The 23,526-nt window shown below is 41.5% G+C and overlaps 1 protein-coding gene across 2 annotated transcripts in view; it reads right to left on the bottom strand.

Moving 5' to 3' along the window:
- Positions 1-23,526, bottom strand: part of srrm3 (serine/arginine repetitive matrix 3) — a 97,522-nt gene that overhangs the window by 11,492 nt on the left and 62,504 nt on the right. For both annotated transcript variants that reach the window (XM_066695287.1, XM_066695288.1), the window contains exons 3-10: positions 19,282-19,383; positions 12,224-12,343; positions 11,241-11,321; positions 10,551-10,619; positions 7,910-7,945; positions 7,140-7,190; positions 5,993-6,100; positions 5,505-5,688 (exon numbers count right to left, since the gene is read on the bottom strand). In XM_066695287.1, the coding sequence (XP_066551384.1) occupies positions 5,505-5,688; positions 5,993-6,100; positions 7,140-7,190; positions 7,910-7,945; positions 10,551-10,619; positions 11,241-11,321; positions 12,224-12,343; positions 19,282-19,383 (751 nt within the window). The remainder of the gene's footprint in view (positions 1-5,504; positions 5,689-5,992; positions 6,101-7,139; positions 7,191-7,909; positions 7,946-10,550; positions 10,620-11,240; positions 11,322-12,223; positions 12,344-19,281; positions 19,384-23,526) is intronic.

Raw genomic sequence — 23,526 nt, 5'->3', positions numbered from 1 at the left:
TGCTACGGTCCTGCAGCTAACAAAGGAAAATTAAAAAACAAACAAAAGTAACTGAACAAACGAAAATTTTAACCATTGCTTTTGTTTCTCGATTTTTTTTTTTTTTTTGCTTAGACAAATGCAGCCATGATATTTGTTAAAGAGAAGGGAGGGAAATGAAAGGAGTATAAAAAAAGTATAGCTTGAACAGAATAAAAATGAAGAGAGGACGGCGGGGGCATGCAGAGTCCAGCTAATGACAGGGAGAGACAGCATGGCAGCCCGACACAGACGCCAGGAGGTGAGTCACACACAACGAGAGGCCGTCAGTGCCAGGATGGAGAACAAAACTAAAACCAGCCTGTTTAAAAGGGAGCTCAGCCTAATTTGGGCGTATTCGTTTAAAAGGACCCATCCGGTAATCAACTGATCAACCCAGGCAGGGGCCAAATCACCGTCTAGTATTGACTTTATTGTATTTGCATATTCGTGCTTTTAAGACGTCTTTTTACAGGCAAACAGGGAGCCGTTACACATATATCCCACTACACTTATAATGATTTATTACGAGTGTAAACTGAGGTAGTATCTGGAGGGAGAACTTTTTAAATTTAAAAACATTGCTTTCCAAACCAGCATTAAAAAAAGGCAATTCTAAATTCTCCATATCTTTTCTGTACTGAAGTTGAAGGGGGACATAAGGGTGGTGTCAAGGAGTACTTAGTCTTATATATATATATATATATACATACTCACCTAAAGGATTATTAGGAACACCATACTAATACTGTGTTTGACCCCCTTTCGCCTTCAGAACTGCCTTAATTCTACGTGGCATTGATTCAACAAGGTGCTGAAAGCATTCTTTAGAAATGTTGGCCCATATTGATAGGATAGCATCTTGCAGTTGATGGAGATTTGTGGGATGCACATCCAGGGCACGAAGCTCCCGTTCCACCACATCCCAAAGATGCTCTATTGGGTTGAGATCTGGTGACTGTGGGGGCCAGTTTAGTACAGTGAACTCATTGTCATGTTCAAGAAACCAATTTGAAATGATTCGACCTTTGTGACATGGTGCATTATCCTGCTGGAAGTAGCCATCAGAGGATGGGTACATGGTGGTCATAAAGGGATGGACATGGTCAGAAACAATGCTCAGGTAGGCCGTGGCATTTAAACGATGCCCAATTGGCACTAAGGGGCCTAAAGTGTGCCAAGAAAACATCCCCCACACCATTACACCACCACCACCAGCCTGCACAGTGGTAACAAGGCATGATGGATCCATGTTCTCATTCTGTTTACGCCAAATTCTGACTCTACCATCTGAATGTCTCAACAGAAATGGAGACTCATCAGACCAGGCAAACATTTTTCCAGTCTTCAACTGTCCAATTTTGGTGAGCTTGTGCAAATTGTAGCCTCTTTTTCCTATTTGTAGTGGAGATGAGTGGTACCCGGTGGGGTCTTCTGCTGTTGTAGCCCATCCGCCTCAAGGTTGTACGTGTTGTGTCTTCACAAATGCTTTGCTGCATACCTCGGTTGTAACGAGTGGTTATTTCAGTCAAAGTTGCTCTTCTATCAGCTTGAATCAGTCGGCCCATTCTCCTCTGACCTCTAGCATCAACAAGGCATTTTCGCCCTCAGGACTGCCGCATACTGGATGTTTTTCCCTTTTCACACCATTCTTTGTAAACCCTAGAAATGGTTGTGCGTGAAAATCCCAGTAACTGAGCAGATTGTGAAATACTCAGACCGGCCCGTCTGGCACCAACAACCATGCCACGCTCAAAATTGCTTAAATCACCTTTCTTTCCCATTCAGACATTCAGTTTGGAGTTCAGGAGATTGTCTTGACCAGGACCACACCCCTAAATGCATTGAAGCAACTGCCATGTGATTGGTTGGTTAGATAATTGCATTAATGAGAAATTGAACAGGTGTTCCTAATAATCCTTTAGGTGAGTGTATATATTTATATCCATTTGGGTGACTAATAAAATTCAAAATATTATTCACAAGCAATGCAATCTGAAGACCTTACAAAGGATGCATCAGCTACGTCACCACCAGACATTAAATCTGTACAAATTATTTCAAACACAGCAAGGACAAGTTTACTATCAAATCACTTCTCATATTTTCAGTTTTCCACACTTACACAATCCAGATGAGGTCGTTGGGTTTCTTTTAACCAGATACAACTCAAAATAGCTCAAGTCCCTTTTAAATCCTTTAGTTACAAATATCTCTGGGTGTGTTCTTTGTGGGGGTGGGTTGGGGGTTGGAGGTTGGAGGTTGGAGGTTGGAGGTGTGGTTTCACACTGCAGCCCTTTGCGCAGCGGAACAATATTCTGAGTCTTAGGGAAAAACGACTGTAGCAGAACTAAAGACAAATACATTGATGCGTTTTGAAGAAGGAAAGAGGCCCTGGAAAAATGTAGGGCTGTTGGAGTGAAACTAGTATCTTTTAATTAGACTTTAGTCCAAAAATCTAATTCTTTCTATCTATTGGAATACACAAGCACTTATTTCTTGTGTTGTATAATCAAGTCCCTAACTATCGCTGTGTTTAGTAATTGAAGGACATTTTGGCACAGATATATTTCTATATTATCAACATCCATATACAGTTTGACAGAAGTACTTCTGCCCTCTAGTGGTGACATGCAGGTAAAACAACAAATAGAAGTACATGAAGTCTTGTTCTTAAGATTACGTGATCATTGTCTGACTTCTGGGACTTCTGGAGGTAATTACAGAGCAGCACACACCATATTTTACAGACATCTGAATTTAAAAAAGAATCTAGTACACATACCCATTAACCTACTTGATCCAGTTCCAAAACATATGAGTGCTTTTTACATAAACAAGACAGAAAATAAGTTTGGGTATTTATTGGTAATACAACCAAAATCAATAGTAATTAAAAATAAAAATGAATGGATGAAACAAACCAATAATAAAAATAAGGAAGTAAATGACATTTCCTCAGAAACATGCAACTGGGTGATGTAAGAAAATGCATTCTTTAAAAAAAAGTTTCAAGTTGAAATGAGCTATTAGTGTCATCGTACATCTGTGAAAGGTCTTTCCTTCTTTGTTTCTTGGTTTCTTTCCTTTCCCCCTTAAACCTTACATTCAAGTTATTAGCTACACAAGTTGATACATAAAGGTGGTCCTGTTTACTAGGTGTAGTTGACGAACACAAAATTAAATGTGAAGAAAGACACACAAAAAGCCCATACCTTTAGGAGTACAACATTTTCAAGTCTTTCAATATCATATCAAACCTATGCGTAGCTTGGAGAGCCGGCTACAAAGTTGACACACATTACAATACGATACCAGGGAGCTTAGTATGAAATTTCGTCACTTACTGTGATCTGGGGGGAAGTTCCAGACATGTGACAATGAGGTAAAGAACATCACACGGTCAGCAGTTTGTTTATTTGTTTTATTCTCAAAAAAACTTAGACAAGAAGGAGCAAAAGACTCTTAAAGCCACTATACAGTCCTAGGGAATTGTATTGCGCAGGACCCTGGCAAAGACACCTGCCGGTAAACCGCAGAGGGTAGACAGGAGGAGAGGGGACAGCAATGGACACACCACAAAAAAAAGAATCCCAAAAGGGTTGTCTTAATGCGTGGAAACAATGTCCGCACCTTTAGATGTGATTATCGTGGGAAACGGGGGATGGAAGACAAAATCAAGGATTCCCAGTGTGCCCTCATCACAATAACACGCCTAGCAGTTTTTAAAAAGTAGCCTCTCAGCGTACTTCAGGAAAAAAGAGTCCTATTACTGTCAGACCTGGGGGAAGTCAGTCAGGTGTGTGGTTTGTGTGAGCTGAGACATGCTCAGGGGCTGGCACACTTTGTAATACCAAACTGTGAGAGTCGGTGGGGCCTGAGGCATGTGTGCCTGATACTGAAGCAGACATGCTAAGATCCTTTAAGAAGCAGTGTGGCAAAATTCCTTGCATCAATTACTTTTTAGCACTAAACCAAATGAGTTAAATGGGCCAAAAGGCCTCCTAAAGTGACCAGCCATTCTAGCTGTGATGTGAAAGAGGCAAAAGATGTTTAAACCAATTGGATGATCTCTCTCTCTCTCTCTCTCTCTCTCTCTCTCTCTCTCTCTCTATGTATATATAAAGGAGACCTAATGTCTTTAAGTGAATTTAGAAAATGAAAGGCACTGAAGGAATCCTTATATCTTGTCACAGCATTCCCGTTTATTACAATTTACACAGAACAGAACCACGCAGGGGGATTTCTATTGGACCCTTTGGTTTTAGTATTTCTGAAGTGTGCACAGTGCTGGTTATGAGACAAGGTGATATCCACTTTGTTCAGGTAAGCTTTCTTCATAATCTCTAGTCTTAATACACTCGATGTGTGAGGTTGGATTTGGGCCTGTCTCGTACAAAACAGTCACCTTAAAAGTGACATCACACACTGTGATATTACCTTTTGCTAAACATGAGAGCTTGTTCTTCAGCATCGGCGGCCCATGTTTTATATTTGATGTGCCTTTAGGAGTTTCTCTTGTATTTTGTTAAAGTATGTAATTGGAACTATAGTCAGTGACATTTTATTTATTTTGTATTTTTTCCCCAGCTTGCATTAAGCAGGTTTTTAAAATACTGCTGCTAGAGCCATTAGCAAGAACCAGAAAACATTTCAACAAATCATGGACACAGAGAGTGTTAAATTTTGACAGCAGCCAGAGATTTATTAATGTGCTATAAACCAACAGCTCTGGATCCGAACATCTCTGAGGAGTTAGCATAATCATCTTGATTCTGAAGGCCCTATTCTATCAGAATATTTTAGATCAGTATTTTTTGATGTCAGGGTAGTTCAAAAGAGGATTTAGATCAAATATTCATTAAAAAGCATCAGCAGACTAAACAGACAAAGAACAGCATCAACATTCTTGGAAATCACTTTAAATATGACCCATGGACGGTCAGGCGGGCAAAACATGTCAAAGTTTACATACCTTTTCTTTTTGAGATGCCTGCTTGCAAATCAAAGGTACTTTCAATGAATTGCTAGAAATCCCGAACCATTAATTACACCGGAAGCCAGACTGTTACACCGCCTGGAGCTTGAAACTGTACACTGCTCAAATCGAGATTAACAAAATTAAAATGAGGGGGCGATAGGAAGAATTTAGTCCCTCATTTTATGAGCAGCAACATGAATAAATTTGTAAACTGTTCTCACCCGAGAGGGATCCTGAAATCTGCTTCAGTTTGTTAGTTGTTTACTTGTATTTATTACCTTATTTATTAATATTCACATGCTTCTCTGATGCGAGTGACAACGAAAAAACGCGATGGTGAAGAGATGGAGAGCAAACACAAGATTCCACTCGGGGAGCTGAGAGGCTAGCGACAGCTATAACCGGGGAAAAAGGTCAAAAAACCAATGCAGTGGAACTAGAAGACGTAAGAAGAGAGAGTGCACAGAAAGGGAAGAGAGAGAGAGGAATAGAAGAGAATACATACATCCTGTGATTTCTCCCCTGGGAGGCTGTGTGTCCCGCTTTCCCTGCCGTTCTTGCTGCCATCTCGGTGGCCATTCTGCCAGAGGGCTGGAGGGTTGGGGACATGACCGGGCGATGCAGAGCCGCTCCGACTAGAGGGGGTGCAGTTGGACTTGTGCCTATCGACTCTGTGCTTAGAGTTTGGCCTGTGAGGGGAGAAAGAGTTCGGAGAATGTTCCAATATTCCAAAGAAGACCTCACAAATATTCCACAGCTGACACCAATTAGTCTGTTGTTGCTGTTTTGTTTATTCTTGATTTTATCCTGCACCGATACAAAGGGCAATAGTCACATGCCAGCTTTCAAACAGGGGTATAAAAGAATTAGCAGCATGTCTTTTTTAAATAAAAATGCTCCCTGGACAAGGACTTTACCACTGAAGGAAAAGTGACTCATAGAAGTGGAACAATATGCCAAGAGGAACAGTCCAATGGAAAGAAAGAACCTTACCTGCTGGGGGACTTTGTCAAGCTGCCGGCCGAAGACAGAGATGCACTGTGGGAACTGCAACAGCTGCCACGCCGATAGGACCTCCTGCCAGGCGAGTCCAGGGGAGACCTGTGGATGGACACAGCCTCATTCCTCATTGTAACTCGGGCCACTGCACACACACACACACATGTACACACACACATTCACTCAGAACTGGTGTATTCTTCTACAGGGATTTAATTCATACCAGGACCAAATCAACAATGACTGAAATTTCAAAATGCCAGGGAGAGAAATGGATTCTGGAAAGGTAAAAACAGAGGAAAAAGAAGAAGAAGAAGAAGAAGAAGAAAAAAGCTCATGTACACATTTTCTCCACCTGCTTTCTCTTAATGGGCATACACAAAAGAGCCAATTAAAGACAAATCCAGAGGCCTAATCGCACGGCCCAGTTCTCCCAAAGCACCGAAAATGAACAGATAAAGATAACTTGTGTAAAGTGGACAAAGGTGTATGTTTTGCTTGCTTGTTTCTATAACCAAGTCAAATTGGGTTTTCAAACAAGTTTTAAAACATTACTTCCATCTGTACTTTTCTGTTCTTCAAACATTAAAGATATTACATGTGTTTTGGTACATTGTTAGCTTGTGAGAGGAGTGAGGACACCTTCTGTATGACCTTTTCCAAAATGCTCAGATCCAACTGCTTTCTAACTATGTAAAACATTCATGCTTAAAAGATTAGTGTTGCTTTCAGTAGGAAACAGCATATAATCGTAAGGATTTTCTTACCTTCAATTCCCAGATCACAGGCAACAAAGCAGGCAAAGCTCTTTATATTAAACTTCCTTATATTTAATCTTGTATCTTCATTACCATAACCTTAAGACCACATGTATACATTCATCTGTATCCATACATAATGTACCATTAAGACATATTCTAATTATGTCTTTTTCAATTTTCTTCCTAACACATTCAAATCAAATCAATTTTTTTTCTGAAACATCCATGTATGTTATCTGTTAAATACAACTTATACAGCAATGCCACATTTTCTAATTTCGCGTTTTCACAGCCTATACTCTCCCTGACATGACTAATCAGCAAGGAAGACATTCGCCACACAGGAGACACACTGGGGAAGGTCCTTAGGAACGACTTACCTCTTCCTTTGTTTGTTCTTGTCTTTATGTTTGTTTTTCGGGCTGCCGGATCTGAGAAGTTAAAACATTTCCATGAATTAGAAGTTGTTTTTCTTGAAAGCTCACAAGACGAATTGTGCATGGAAGCCTGATGCTCATATTACATCAAAGCACTGCTCTGCAGGCAGACATCTCTACGGGGATTTCACGACCATCAGAACCATAATGAACCATACCAGTATGCCACAGAAGTTCTGTAGCAAGTGCAATATTTTACAGGTAGTTGTGGGAAAACTCCACCAGCTTTGTACTCTTTATTTTCCTTCAGACTCTTGAAATGTCTCCTGAACAGTTAACCCCAAGGACTACTCCCAGATCAGTAACAAACCAAGGAAATAACTAAGTAAGTACATGTGCATTTAGAGCTGAAATTAAGAGGCCTTTCTTTGCATGTATAACTATGTTCAATATAGGGGCAACTTCAAGAACCCTAAGTTAATCCATATATACATACCACACATTAAAAGACTAAATGGACCAAACTGGTAGATCAGAGAAGTGGAAACTCAAGGAGTTTCAAAGATTAGGAGAAAATTACACTATAATAGCGACGCCTTTCTCTTTTGCGTCTGTACTAAAGCACCTTAAGCACGGCGTATGTTGCATCTTAAACATTTCAGCAGGACAAATGAACAGCAGCCCCAGAGGGCGTTGGGAAGGTGGTCACATAGTATTTGTCAGTGCAGATCCAATGCAGGATGCTAACTAGAGTCGGTTGCTTCTGTACTCACCTGTACCTCCGCTTTTTTCTTGAACCGGACGCCGACCTACAGTGAGAGTGGACAGTTTGATTACAAGGGGCACTGACAGTCATTTCCAGGCTGAGAGCACACATGCCTGAGCTTGTCCTAGGCCATTTCTGTCCATTCAGAGTCAGGCCTTTTCTACTAGGCTATCTAGTTCCTGAATGACAGACTTTAGCAGAAGACAAAGTGCTGGTTGTGGCCAAAACAAAACATTGGGATTAGATGCTCTGTTCTTTCTATAGCATATATATATATATATATATATATATATATATATATATATATATATATATATATATATATATATATATATATATATGCTATTTTATAGGGCAATGAATTTGTATATGTATATTTACTTATATCTATATCTATCTATCTATATATCTATCTATCTATATATATATATATAGACAGAGAGAGTGATAGTGAGAAAGAGATAGATACAAAAACTATAAAATAAGGAAAAGAACGAAATAACCTTGCCAACTTGATTTATCTTGGAACGAAGCAAAGAAAAAGAAACGGACTAATAAAGTTGTCAAACTAACATGTGGCTCTGGCACAATTGTGTTAAGGCACTTTGTTTTTTTGGAAAATGGCTCTCAGAATTAGATCAGCTGGGGGCTGTAAGAACACCTCAGTACTTTTCTCTCTCTTGCAGTTTTAACCGCTTCCCACCCATGGCCCAAGGACAAGCACACAGAGATAATGAGGTTGAAAAGTTGGTTCTGCTCAGGAAAGGGCTGCCGAGATGTGGCAGGTTTGTCTAGTTTCACAACGATTGAAGCGATGGTGTTTGCTGTGGCCAGTGATGGGCTCCTCATTGAGCATCTTATTTTCTTAAAAACATTTCCCAAATCTCTCAACAGACATACAGTGACACCAGACACTTGTGTGTCTCTGGTGTCAAATAAATGTAAGGTAAAGAAATTTCATAAGATGCTCTTCACCTACCATGTGCAAAAAAATACAAATGTCTACAATCCCAATATATATTGATTCCTTCCCCCCTCGACCAAAATCTGTTTTTTGTATTTACACCTGTCTCCCTCCAGATATGTTTCGACGGGAGAGGGAAGTGTAGAATCCTCTTACAATTTCGCAATTAGATTTCAAAGCCTCTGTGGCTCTCTCTCTCTCTCTCTCTCTCACTGCAGCTGGGGTCTTGAGTATTCGACACGTCAGAAGGGAGTTGTGAAATTGCAAATTGCAATTTCTTCACACACATTTGTCTCGGGTGTGAGGAATGATCTTAATCTTCAGATTTTTTTCTCCATTAGAACAGCAGTCATAAATACATTCCCGTGACAATATGCAAATATTTGTGAGTGTGTGTGTGTATGTGTTGATTATCCTCTATCTTACCAACCGGCACGCGTCACTAACCGGAATACGGGATAGCCGGGGGTGTGTATACCGAATCTCCATAACAAGTAATACATCAACATAGAAGCTGTATTAATCGAGAAACTCACTCAATAATTGGAGCACCGGACATACAGTCTTCTAGATTAATGACTGAAGTCACTCCGAAGGCAAGTGACACTAGGCACATTTCACAAATTCACAACATGCATCGCAGCAAAACTTTTTGTTGTTGTGGCTGTGGTTGTCTCTTCTTGGAGAGTTTTGTGAGAAATGTGTCTCAGTGTTGTTACCTTTGTGCTATGCCTCCTATCCCCCTCCCCCACGTGTATTATTCATTCACGGACATCTGCAACACAACATCTGCAGTGCAGTGCCACTTTGTTTGAGCAAAAGCAAGGAAGGGGGGGAGAAAGAAAGAAAGGAAGGGAAGAAAGATGACACTCAGCATTTTTTTTGTTCATTTTATAACCCACCTGCTGGCCCATTTATTGCACAGAGATGCGTTTATCCCCCGAGCCCCGCGTATGGGTGATGCGATCCCGGGTTTGTAATTGCTTACTGCTATTACGATATCCGTCTTCACTCCGGGCCTGTACATACCCACGTCAACACTGCTGAACTAGCTCCCTTTATTCTCGGTTTGTCCCTCTTTGTGCTGACGCCTCTAAACACACGATGATTAGTGGCTTACGGTATGCCAGAAAGGAGGCTTTGTGCAACGCAAACAGAAGGAGAACAGGCTCCTTTTTTGAGGGGCAGATTTCTGTCTTGAAGAGACTGCCATCACCCCAGCAGCCTGACACTCAGCAGATCTGATAAAATGTAATAAGGACTTGTGATTTCTTTATTTCTCACTGAATGTGCTGGAATACTAATAGGGAACTGATTATTCAGCTAACAGATGCTCCGGGGTTATGGTTATTATAATGAACACAGATGACACTGCAGGAAAACACCTCCTAGAAAAAAAAGCTTCACTGCCCAACATCTTTGCTTAGCGTTAGATGTCATTTATATGTTTTTAGTTTAACAGTTTAACCCTTCGCCTCAGTTCAATAACACCTCTGGTCTGAAGCCGAGATAACAGACAAGGTAACAGACACTGCATTTCAGAAAAAAAGCTTGATACCCTGTCGCTAAGGCTTTTAAACATTAAGAAGAAAACCCTTGTCATGTATTAACAAAACGAAAACCACACTTCCTCGCCCCTCTCCACGAAGAGTGGGGCTCCTGTTGGACAGTTCAAGATAAATACCTGTCTCTTTTGTGTTTCTTCCCACTTTTTTTCTTCTTTTCTTTCCTGGGAGGAGAGGAGCTGTCAAAACTAGGAACAAACCAGAGACCTTATTTAGACAGAGTCTGTGAGACCGGTATTGTTATATACACTATATATATTCCCCTAACAAGAACAGTAAGAGAAGCCAACATCACCTGGTGAAAGTGTATTGATTTATTGGCAGAATATTACGTGACTGGGGGCTCCAGCAGCAGGTTCACGTTTTATTATGGGATGTTAATGTTATCTCCCGTGCTCATTACAAGTCTAAATCTCTCTGCTGCACCACCTGTGTCATTGAAGAGCTGTTAATTAACACCGCTGACATGGTTGTCAGTGTCACCGGTGCATTGTTTTGATTCCTCACGACAGGGAGGACAGTATGAGCTCGACTCCCTGCCGCTGCATCCATTCCCACTGTTATGAGATACTGATCAGCCAAGTCCATACTGACGCATTTCTTTTTCGTTGCAAGGAAGATAGATAGATACGCTGACCTTTACACGTTGCTCCGGGGTAAATAAAGAGATTGGTGGAGCACATCAGTAGGTGTCTGAGTGATGTTGTTTTATTTTTATTCCCTTCAAACATGCATCCTCCCCCTCCCCAATTCCAAAGCAGACTCGTTATGATTCCTGCACAGACATCTCTCTCGCTAGGGAAACTCACCGACTTCTCCTGCGTCCGGACTTCTTTTTCTTTCGTTTCTTGGGAGGGGGTGAGGCAGAGCTGCTTGATTTCCTCTTCATTCTGACAGAGAGGAGGAAAAACACCCAAGTGTCTCATAGCCAGAGAGCGAGAGATGTCTATGGCAGTGACTCGTAATGCAGATTGGCATGTGGAGTGGAGGTGGTGTTGGAGGTTGTAAATGCATGACTGTGAGCTTAACGAAGGCCTACTCCTTTTTCAGTCCTCTATAAAAGTAGCCAAATGCCGCTGCGATGGTCTCTTCACTTGGGAAAGAAGTGTAGAGAGATCCAGTGGATGCCCCCCAATAAACCCGTCAGTCTGATTCACTGTTAGTTTTGTGGGCTCGTAGTCGTGCGCATAAGTCATGTGCACAAATACGCCAAAAATAGGTTGCGTATTGCTATACACAGGATACAGTTCAATGGGATTGTATAAAAGGATGTTCCCTACGTCTTCCTACACTGGGGCTGTAACTTGTGAATGGCAGGGATTGAGAAATAAACAGAATCTCTGCTCATCCTTGCCTATGTATCCTACACACCTCCTTACTATAAACAGCCAGGCCTACTTTTGGCACAGAGGAACAGTGGCGGCCGTGGGGGAGACTCGATGGAACTTGAGGTCGTATACCCTGAATTATTTTAAATTAGTCTCATCTGCATTTATATTAAAGAGCAAAACGCTAGAGAAATGTGTCACAATACTTACCAACCAACATATACATTTTTGTATTACTCAGTGATATGAAAGCAATGCGATCTTAAATGTAGAGCACATAAACAATAGCTGGTGTCCTTAGGGTGGTGCTTATATAAAATAACGAAGTAAATCAATATAAACTCAGCAGTGCTGTAAATAAAGAGCAGTGCAGGTCTGGGTGAATCTGCCCAAGGTCCGGGCTGCGTTGTCCTTGCTGTGGTATCTTCAGGGTGCAGCTGTCCGCGTCTGGAGGACTGGCTTACCTGTAATCAGCGCGACTGACAGATTCCCTCGCATAGCAGTCGCCATGACAATCGCATTGCTCCACATATCCCTCCGCCAGTCTCAGGTCCTCTCTGTGCTCCTCACCCCCGTGATTAATCCTGCGAGGGAGACACAAAGCAACCACTGAAGTCCATGAGCCCATACAACTCGACAGCGAACCGGTCTGAGGCCCAGCATGTTCTGAACCTTCACTTACCTTTTTTGTGAAATTAATTTGTGTGCAGACAAACATTGATATGGTCCCGTATTTAGAGCGCATTGCCTTTGCTGAACTGGGGAATGCAGTGGAGGGAGTTGTGATAATGTGATTTACACTAGGCGGTTTGTGTGCCTTACATAATCCATCGCCACACACATGGTGAGGGATGTGTATCTGCTTCAGCTTTTACAGCTTACAGCTTTCAAAGAGGCGTTGGGGGGGATAGTTTAGTTTGATCTAGGACTCGTAATAACCGAAAACATTAGCAAAGCTCAGTTTCCATTTTGCTTCCAGCCCCAAGAAAACAAAGCCACCCATCTAGGATGTCCAATTGAAACGGGTCCAGAGCTGGGGTCCAGTTTCGTCGGGAGATGCGGGGAGTTTCTTAATTGCTTTGTTTGTGCTGGAAAGGAAAGTGTCGTTCTCAGTGGCTGAGCACAGTGCGGCGCAGGGCGGCTGCCAACGCACAGGCCTGACCTTCTGGTGAGGCTTTGTAATAGCGGTGCGATTTGCCGAGGTTAAATAATTTGTCACAGTGGGTGATGAAGGTTGGGAGGTACGCACAGTCATGGGCACACACACACACACACACACAGACACAGAGACTCACAGGGACACACAGAAACACAGAGACACAAAGACATGGAGACACGGAGACACACAGAAACAGACATACAGATACAGAGACATGGAGACAAACAGAAAACCAGACATGCAGGCAGAGACATTGAGACACAGATAATCACACACACACACACACTGATGAGAATAACACTACACATTCTCTTGCAGGTTTACACAAGACAGTGTTCTGCGTTTACAGCATTAGCCTCTTCCCTCCCTGGCTGACCCCGGGAGTGAAGCAATCTAACGCAATCTGAAGCACTAACATGCAGCACAATTACCACCGCGGGGGCCTCTGACCTTTTTTTTTGCCAAGCCAGGGAATCTCTTAATTAGTCAGTTAATTGACTCGCAGTATTCACAACGCGAGCTTTATTTGAACCTGATGAGATGCAACATCTTTCTGTAAGATGGGAGGGGGAAGCCGAGCAACGCAGTGTATGTGCAGTCTTAGAAATGGGGGGGGGGGCACAAAGCACATTTAATGAAAGGCGGAGTCTTTATTCTCCTTTCTCTCAGGATGGCTGGCTCTCAGTGGTGATTTAATTAGCAGTGAATATCTTACAGGCCTGTGGTGCGATGATTCACTGCCACAGACAAGCCCAGAAGGCCCTGTTCGTTTCCTGACGATCCAACGCTGACACTTTTAGTCACAGCTGACATTTCCTCTGATGTTTGAAACGGGGGGGGGGGGCTAACAGGAGCATATTACTCACATGAGCCATGCAGCTTTGATAACCCCTCATACACACACACACACACAGACATAATGGCATTTCGTGGACCAAAGAGAATGGCGTGGAACCTGTGTATCAGATCACGACTGTAAATGTCGCCGTGTCTCATTCTGCAATCAATGTCCGATTCCCTGTGTAGCCCCCCCACCACAAATGTGGCTGATTGAGATGAATGCCCCTGTGACAAGAAACGTTCCGTGGCCATAACCGGATGAAAAGGCTAGGGTTAAGGTCTGCTGCACACACTTCCACAAAGCCTTTAGCGTTAGCTGCACTACAGACATTGTGGGGAAAAAAAAAAACCACTTACAGATACATGACATTACCGAATGGCTTTGCGATGAAAAATAAAAAAACACCTGGATTCAGTATAAAGCCTCCGTTGGCCGTAATGACTGAATAACTCTATTTGACAGACAACAGGAGGAACACGGCACCTCTCCCAAACACACAGAGAGGCGTCTGCCTCCATGGTCACCAGTCCAACTCGTCCCACAGGTGCGTTATGGGATAGGGGTCAGCCTGGGAAATGTTTGCAAAGCTATTATACTCCAACCACTTGGTTACACTCCCATGTTTGTGACATGGGCCCTCACTATAAAATTCCATTAACTCCGGCAGCGTGCGGTTATAAAAAATATTACAGTACGGACTGGCAACTCATGAAGCCATTCGTGAAGAAAAAATAAACTTTCCAGGGCACGTGGTCTCTGGGTACAATCAGTTACCAGTGGAGGGAGGTTTTTAAGAAATATCATCTTATACTATTCTGTATATATTAAGGATAAAGTCTTGTTTAAAACAACTCTGTACTTTTACTTAATTAAACATAATCAGCCTTGCATGCCACAGCACAGTGTTAGATTGGACAATAAATTGTGTGGGTCCTTCATTAGTTTGGTGTCCCTGGCCTGCCTGTGATATATAATCACTGCAGCTCACTTCAGGGTTGAAATTACCAGAAACAGCCCCATTTGTTTTTTCCAATAAAGTGCACACCAGGTTCTGCAGGTTAGCCTTTTATATATTATTTTCATGTCCAAGGGGGAATGACTTCATAGCAGCCAGACTTGAATTGCTGCCAGAGATCAATTGCCCTATATTCTCCTTTCTGGTCTCTTTTGTCATTTCCTTGCATAAATTGGTCTGTCTTATATTTCCGAGCGTGCGGTAGTTCATCTCTTTCTCCGGGCACTTGGGCAATTATCCATTATAATGGACTTTGAATCCGCTAGGAACATCTGATGTAGTATCCCAGCGCTGTTTGAAACCCCGCGGAGCACGCCACACGCAAAGACAGGGAGAGGAACAGCTCTCCCGGAGGTCGTGCCTGAGTGAAAAAAAAGGGAATGCAGGGCATGGGCAAGTCCAGCAAAAGTTAAACTTCTATGTCTTACAGATCGGCTGAGAGTTTTGGTGGAACTGGGGACCCAATTAAGTCATGAAATTAGGAACTCAACCAACCCCGAGCCGCCGCTTGGTTGCTCCTGGTCACAGTGCACGTCTCGAACTACGTAGAACCATACAAGGTGGATCAGGCTTCCCATTACATTGCCTGGGATGATGGGTTTCAGCAGATACAGGCCCTCTGCAGCTCACTTAATGGAAACTACTGCAGGAGTTGACCGACTGCTGTGGGGAAAGTTGATGTCTTTTTCCCCCCTCTTTCCTTCCCTCAGACTTCAGAACTGCCTGTGTTGAAATTACAGTCTCTGCCTCACAGCATGAAAGGAGGTTTTGTTTTCAGTATTATAATTGAGAATCTAGGGACTTTGTCCACCTCTATCTTATGGTCCAGAATAATGAAAAGAAAAGCTGGTTGTGTGCCTTGTGTCTGTCTCCAGCTCCTTATCGAACTCTCTATACAATACGCATTCTCAACAAGACAGATTTGAGCACAAACGAATTCCATACAAACGTGGCCACCCTGTGTATTTTTATGTTCGAGTATTTGGTTTCCATTTTTTTAAAGAAAGGAACTCATTCTTAAATGTATTAACAGAAAGGTTTATGGTTGACTGGAGAGTACAAAAAAACATATCAACACCAGGCCATTATGAACAAAGAAAAAAGAAAAAAGAAAGAAAGAAAAAGACAATGTTTCAATCGTCACGTTGATTGCTTTTTCTCTACCATAACTGCTCTAAAACACTCTGCCATTTCAATAAGCTGGTGGCAGAGTTTGATATTGAAAATCTGAAAAAGTACACAAATTATCCGAGCAGTTATAGCGATGCCGCAGTCAAGGGTATATACAACAGTGCTGTGTGAACTGACATATGTTGAAAAAACCTAATACATTGCACGGCAGGAGAGCGACACCGATCTTCGCATTGTATTGCATTGGCATTGGTTTAGAAAAAAATAAATCACAGCAGAAAGTTCATTTCCATCACGGTTAAATAGTGCTGTTACAGTCTGCACGGGGGGCAACGCACAGTCAGCGCCCAGATGCTTTCCTCACACTGGGAAGAACATCTGCTTGCCATCGGAAGTGTCTTTCTCTCGTGTACTCACTGAAAAGACCACAGAAAATGAAAGCGGGGCGACGAGGAAAACCAAACACTTAATAAAATCCGGCAGCAATGCGACCCAGCTGGCGTGCTTTGTGAGTGAATTTCTAGGCGTGAAGCTCTGCCTACAGACGAGAGAGAGGAGGCTAAAGAGAGAGCGAAAATGCCTGCAAATGTCCTCTATTCCTCCCTGGGTACTTTGTTCTGCCCCTTGTTTGTGTAATGACCCCCCCTTCCCCCAAGCATTAACAATGACTCACAAGCCTTCTTCGGGGAAAATGCATGCCTAAGGCCCGATTCAGACAAAGTAAGGATGCTCCAGCAATGTGATGCAGTTTTACCTCCTCATTCTCCGTCTCTCTCTCAACTCGGTTGTCAGGAAGAGATACGTGACGTTAATTGCGATGCAAAGACAGCACCCTGGCCAGGGAAATTGCTCCCTCCCTCTCTCTCTCTTCCACTGTAGCAAATTCGCTCCAGCTCTTCTGCTTCTATAGGAACCTGAAGTGCTCGGGAAAATCCCCCCGGGCCGGTGCTTAAAACGGGGACAGGCTGCTGCACTGTGACGGAAATTTCCACAAATGTGCCGCTGAGATACTGCACCTCTGGTCTCCCCGGAGGGGGGGGGGCTTCAGGTGCCTAGCTGTGCCACAGTGTTACTGTTTTTTTCCCCCTTATTATCGAATAATACACATTTGTTACTCATATGCACGTACATATATAAAAAATAAAAATCCTTTCCATATTAAGAGTGAGTTCATTAATCTTGACTTGTCACAGTTTCTCTTTATACATTAAGGCTCATTTTAATCCAAGCCTTAACAAGCAGGGAATTTTTAATTTATTTCAGGAATTGCTGAGGCCTGCTGTTGAAATATTCATAAAGTAAACACAAAAATAGCACTGGAGAAAAGATTTCTCTTCCCTCTAGAAATATGTGTCAGAAAGCACACTTCAATATTATTAACAAGAAGGGCTAATATTACATAAAATACTGCTTTCACCGCAGATATGTTCCTTGTTTGATTAGGATTTCCTGAGGGCTTTGTACAGCTAGCTACCTAGTTAAATAATTTCAAACTAAACTTGAATGACAGCAGAAGCTCCAAACAAATGCAGGTAAAAAACTAGTTCCATCCAATGTACTTATGTGAGTTAACCCCAAAACTCCACAAAATACAAATACATATCCTAGTTAAGCTTATTAATGCAGCATCTCACTGAAGGTATGAATCAAAACAAACGTATCTTGTGATCTCCATCTGACAATTATGCCCCCCCTTGCAGAAGTGAATGAATTTGAATGCCTTTAAATTGTTCAACTTAATCAGCAAAGGCCTTAGTCATCGTCCCTCTCGTTGTGTAGCATTTGTAACTTTTGACTACTTCGCAGGGCTAATTAGTACAGTAACTGGAGTCCCCCATTGCTTTCAGAGTCAGATTGATGAAGCAGTAAGTGATAAATTATTAATATGAAGCTGACAGACCCAGATCAAGCGAACCTTCAAATGGTCACCTCTGCAAACGTCCCGGGAAACGTCAACTGCATACCGAGAGTTCACCGCTCGGCCGTCGCATTTCATGCTCTCCTGTTTCTGATGCGAAAACTCATAATTTCGCTCTCACAAGATTTGAGGTGGTGGTGAGACACATGCCTGCAAACGCACACACATACATAGATGCAGGTGGACACAAACACACAGGGATCCATGCATACGTTCACACGCACAAAACTCCACACAATAAACACACCCCACTTGTTTTTTTGGATAGCTGTAAAGTGTCTGGTAAATGTAGACATATTGTGTGGGGTGTGTGCAGTTCACAGAAAACTGTTAAGGAGATTCATAAGCTTCTCAAAATCCCCAACGAAAGCTCACAAAGAGCATACTGAGTAAGACACTCTCTTGGATAATGGTTGAAAACAGTAATTTCTTGTGAAAAACACTGAACAACAGTTAAGAGAAAACCTAGGCCATCTGTTGTACAATCTGTGCCACAAACATTGGGACATTTAGTCCTTGTTTGCCATCAGTAAATTACTTTCCAACAATCCCCCTCTTCCTTGCTGGCATATTTTATTACGTTCAGTAATGTTCTCTCATTGAGCATTACAATTTGTGCATCTTTAGGAGACGTGAGTGGCGCCTGCAATTGTTCGGTTTCACTGCATATTATTCCTCATTTGTGTGTCGTGAGTTTTATTCAGACACCTCATTGATTTGCATAGTTCTTGTGACCCCCAGAATTTCGAGGCGACAAAGGGTACAGTTTCCAGACAGACATGATTAAAAAATAAACACCTGCAGAAATAAAATGCTTTCAAGTTATAAATCTCACACCTCTGTACATCATCATACTTATGTATATATATCTTTAACAAACATTCTGTATCAAACTTTCTGTAAAGTGTTAATAACTGAAAAGAAACAGAAATACAGTCAGTAGCTCTTAAGCTCCTAAAGCCTCATATCAATCCCCACCTTTAATCAAAATTGTTCAGAAAACAAGTTGTTGTTTTCTTCGCTGAAAATGATGTTGTTAGATAGAAACTTGTCCTCTGAGACACGTATTATTAACAGTGGACTCAGAGGACAAATTCAATCATAATGCGTTTCCCCCCCTCATACTCCACCACACGACTGAGCAAGGATCTGGCATCAACGCAAAAAGGAGCCGCGGCTGTGTCTGGGCAGCTGAGTTGTTACACCTCATAGGAAAACTCTGCCCCTCCGGTTGGTGAATACGCCATCATTTGTATTGATAATGGTGGAGAGAAACTGTATCCTTTGGCAAGTAATGCCTGGTGTGAATTAACGGTTAACATTTAAACTGAATTAAACAGCCTAAGGAAGATGTTTTTTCTAATCTATCCCCTAATCTAATCTAATCTATACTTTCCCTGTCCCACAAGTGAGCTACAACTACATCTTGGGACTGTGATATCAGAGAGCAGTTCTTACATTGGGTGTCCATGCTGGTCCTCCCGGGTGATCACTCCCTCCTTCTCCATCAGCATTTGCCGAAAGGTGCCCACTTTCTGTCTGATCTCTTCCTCAGAGTACCTGGTCCAGGAGAGGAGAGAGAGAACAAGAACAAGAGGTGTCAGACTACACAGACCAAATCACATCTCAATGGCTCTTTCACAAGTAAGCATCTTTCAAAACCAGCCTTAGTCCAAGACACTATCCAGACTAAATCCATCATTTACTGTGACTTTCTCACAAAAAGGAATAAATTACTGAACACTTCTCTTGCAAGGCAAGGAAACGAGTAGGGCTGTCCCAAAGTGTCAATTTTTACCATCGAAGGTTCACCTTATTAAAAATAGTAACCTTAGGTTACCTATAATAAAAATAGTCCATTCTACAGTTCAGAGTTTGTCAAGATAAATTTTGTTTCTGTATATTATTATGATTATGATTATGATTATTATTATTATTATTATGAATTGGTTTATTTTCAATGAACTTGCAGTTAGTACAGAGCTGCATACTAACCATGGGATCATCGCCAGTTAGTGTGCTGCTTTTAGTTCTATGTGATTGACCCATTAAGCCTAATAAATAATGCATAATAATTTAAACTTACGTTGGTAAAATGATCGCGGAGATTGTTTGTTCCTCCGTGATATACCAATTTTTAGTTGCAAATTTACATTAAGCTTTTTGGGGGTCTTCTATGTGCATTGAGCAAAAACATTTTCTTTTGTTTTACGTTTTTATTATATTGCACAACACTTTGCTGAAAATATCGTGGATAAAGAAACAATAAACAGAATAAAGTGGTCCACAGGCATGCTGGGAGATAATGCTCTTTCAGAAGAAGAAAATGTTATTAGTGTAATTGTATATTTTCAAAAGACATTGTTTAAATTGAATCCTGTCCAAATGTCTGCTGACACAACAGTGGCAATTGAGGGGCATTTTATGACGTTTTCGAATTTTAGTTATATCCAGCCATTTTTATTTAAGATAGTGGGACATCTGAAGTGTTACAATACTAAACCACACTTCAGATGTCCCACTATCTAAATTAAAACATTTGATTTTTATTTGTAATGCTTGCGAGGGGTTCCAAGGAGTAGACCCAACTTATCATTGTGGGTGCAACAAGAAATCATTGTATTTATTATTACTGCAGCACACCCAGGTCTCTGGGACTGAACACACCCATACTGACTCATTCTTCAATCTTCAGCCAAGAACCTTTTATCCCCTCTCTCTACACTACTCCCCTCCACACCACCTATAAGCCATTAACAGTTATTTGGTCCATGGCACGTTACAGTATTCAAACATTATCAATTTTTTTCAACAAGAGAAAAAAAAACTCAGAAGGTCTGGAGACTAAACGAACCTTCGAACGTTTGAACCTTAGGAGACAGCCCTAGAAATGAGAAACACTGATGAAATCAGCTCAATTTAACATTTAAATCACATCATCTTTACATTTACAGTGCAACCAAATGGCATGGACAAATCTATTCTCTATTTCCACTCATAACTTACAGCATTGGGGTAAATCAACTGAATTTCACATGATCTTTAATACTGCTTTTTGTTTTAGAAATAATCAAACGAATGCCGCCACATTTTCCCTGACTAAACGTTTAAATAGTGTTGTGGGCATTTTTGTTAAATATTCGAAACACAGGCCTACTTCTGTCACCCTGTACGAATGTGAAAACAGTGGGTCTTTAAGAAATTAAAAAAATCTTCAGTGTATTACATGGTTTGTACCTGCTCTTCTGTTGGCACAAACTGGCGTACCATTAATTAAAAGAGCAGTAGGGTTCAGCTGATAACCTATGGGAGACTGAATTAACAGAATGAGAAACTCTCAGAATGAAATGGCAGATTCACTGACTACAAAGGAACCCCCCCCCCCCCCCATGTTCATACCATCCATATAATACAGGACTGGAGTGCTGAAGGAAGCAATTCCTGGGAGAAAAGCGAGTGGCCTAAATCTGTGTAAATGTATAGTGCTGTAGAAGGCAAATCATCTTGAGGGATGGTATCTGAATGAAAATCCCTTTCTGTAACATGAACACCTATTGTCCTTCAGCAGAGCTATTTCTGCTGGTATTCAAACTGAGAAGCTATTCAGTCACACACTATTCTATTACAGAATGACACAAACACACACACACACGCATGCATTCACATGCACGCACCGATACACAAACTGACATCAGACTTATTACAAAGAGATTTATTCACTAGGAAGACAACGTTCAAGGCACAGCGGTGTCATTCGAGAAGAATGATGACCCGCGCTCAGGCGACACCTAAACTGGAGACTGGATGGGGACACACTAGAGAAAATCGAACTCCCAACGCATGGCGAATGTTGAACAGCAAACATCGGCAGTGGGGAAAACAATTTCATATATCACCTGCACGTTATCTGGGAACAAGATTAATTGACATCTGCCAAATTGTACCATCAGAAGGGTGTTGTGATAAGCCGAGCTTTGAATACTTGCTGAAGGAGCCTCGATGACAAATTGTTTCACGACGGATTCCCACTCTGCCGGATGCTGAATCTCAAGATGTCACAGACCACAAGAAAATCTGCATAGGCAATGTTACTCTAATAAATGTCTAAGCGCTGTGGGGACCAGTTCTTGAGAAGACCCGTCACTGAACTCCTTTGCTAATACTTTAAATGTATAATAATAGTCTACAGCTATCCATGGGTTCTCTACTGTACAGAGCTGCACATAATGATTTACCCAGCATAGGCCATGAATGATTCTGCCTTTGTTCTCAATCCAGGCCTTGAGGTTTCTTCGGCCCTTATTTCCTTTTATCTCTGAAGGGATTCAGACCCTGAACAGGACACATGGAAAGTGCCTGTGTGAGAATAGCAAACAAATGGCTATTTAAAGGTCAACCGAAGAATATTTCAGGAAAAAACATAATTACTTTTCTATATCCTTCACATTATTAAGATTAAGTATTTGCATTTTACATCACCCTCTACAGCTCTAATTTCAGTTATTAATTAAATAAATCCCAGCTGTCTCTGTTACAAGACTTGCTTCTCATTCAGCACCAGGTTGCATCACATCTTGTTAGTGACCCCGCCCCCCTAATACTAACCAGGGCTGATGCATTTCAAAGAGAAATAAACCTGTTAAATGCAAGGCAATTATAAGTGAAATCTGAAACTCCCACATTGGAAAAAGTCACTGGTAATTTAGAATAAATCAATAGATCTTGGGCATAATTCGTTGTTTGAAAATAGGAAGCCCCATAAGAATACATTGTGAAAATTACACCTTTGTCACATTTAATAACAAAGAGTCACAATTCAATTGATCAGGGGTTGGAGCTATCTCTGCTTATTTGCTGATAAGTAAGACTTAACAAACAGCGTATGTCACAACAATATATTAGTGCAATGTTTCAGCATCACTCAATTGGGTTTGTAGGCCACTTGTTAAGAAGGAGGCCCTTAGTAGGACATTTGCCATTGAAATGTATTGTTTGTTTTTTCAACATGAAAAATAAAACATTTATGTTATTTACATGATATCCCCAGGGGTGGAACTGAAGAGTGCACCTTTCAAAAATAGGTGAGAATATAAAGAAAATCAACCAGTCAAAGAAAGAAAAAATAATGTGAAATTAAAATAGCCAACCATGTACAATTATTTTTCTAAGGTCAAATATATGTTCCTAATGGTTGTTACTGTACCTCATTAAAGGATAGCTGTAGCTTTGTTTAAGCTCAGTAACCATCAAAATGTGTTGATATGTTAGGCACCGTCAACGATCACTCATTAGTTCATGTCACTGTCCTACACTGACTCAGCAGAGTAACTGATCAGGTCTCTGCAAACTGCAAAATCATTTTTAGTACAAAGATAGCAAAAGATTCAAAGCATTCGCATGTTCCTGCTGCTTCTGCTAACATCTGCCCTTGGTTTCACTTTCCTGTTCACAGTTCAGGCTCCCCAGATTCCCTCTACACTTGGTTTCCTTGCAGTCACTCACAAAATGTAGACCGCGTGTTGCTAGGCAATCCTGTAGACGATGCTCTTTCCTCTTTTATCCTTCCCTTTTTATTTTAATCTGTTGGCCTGATAAAGGGCATCCTTTGCACACTGCTCCAGTTTTACATCTGGGATCATACTGTAAGATGCTCCCTCAGCACAGGAAAGGTCTTGACTTGACCACAGTGAGATGGTGAAGGGT

This window comes from Amia ocellicauda, chromosome 22 (assembly GCF_036373705.1).
Source record: "Amia ocellicauda isolate fAmiCal2 chromosome 22, fAmiCal2.hap1, whole genome shotgun sequence".
Lineage (NCBI taxonomy): Eukaryota > Metazoa > Chordata > Actinopteri > Amiiformes > Amiidae > Amia > Amia ocellicauda.
This window is presented reverse-complemented; position numbering and strand designations above follow the sequence as displayed.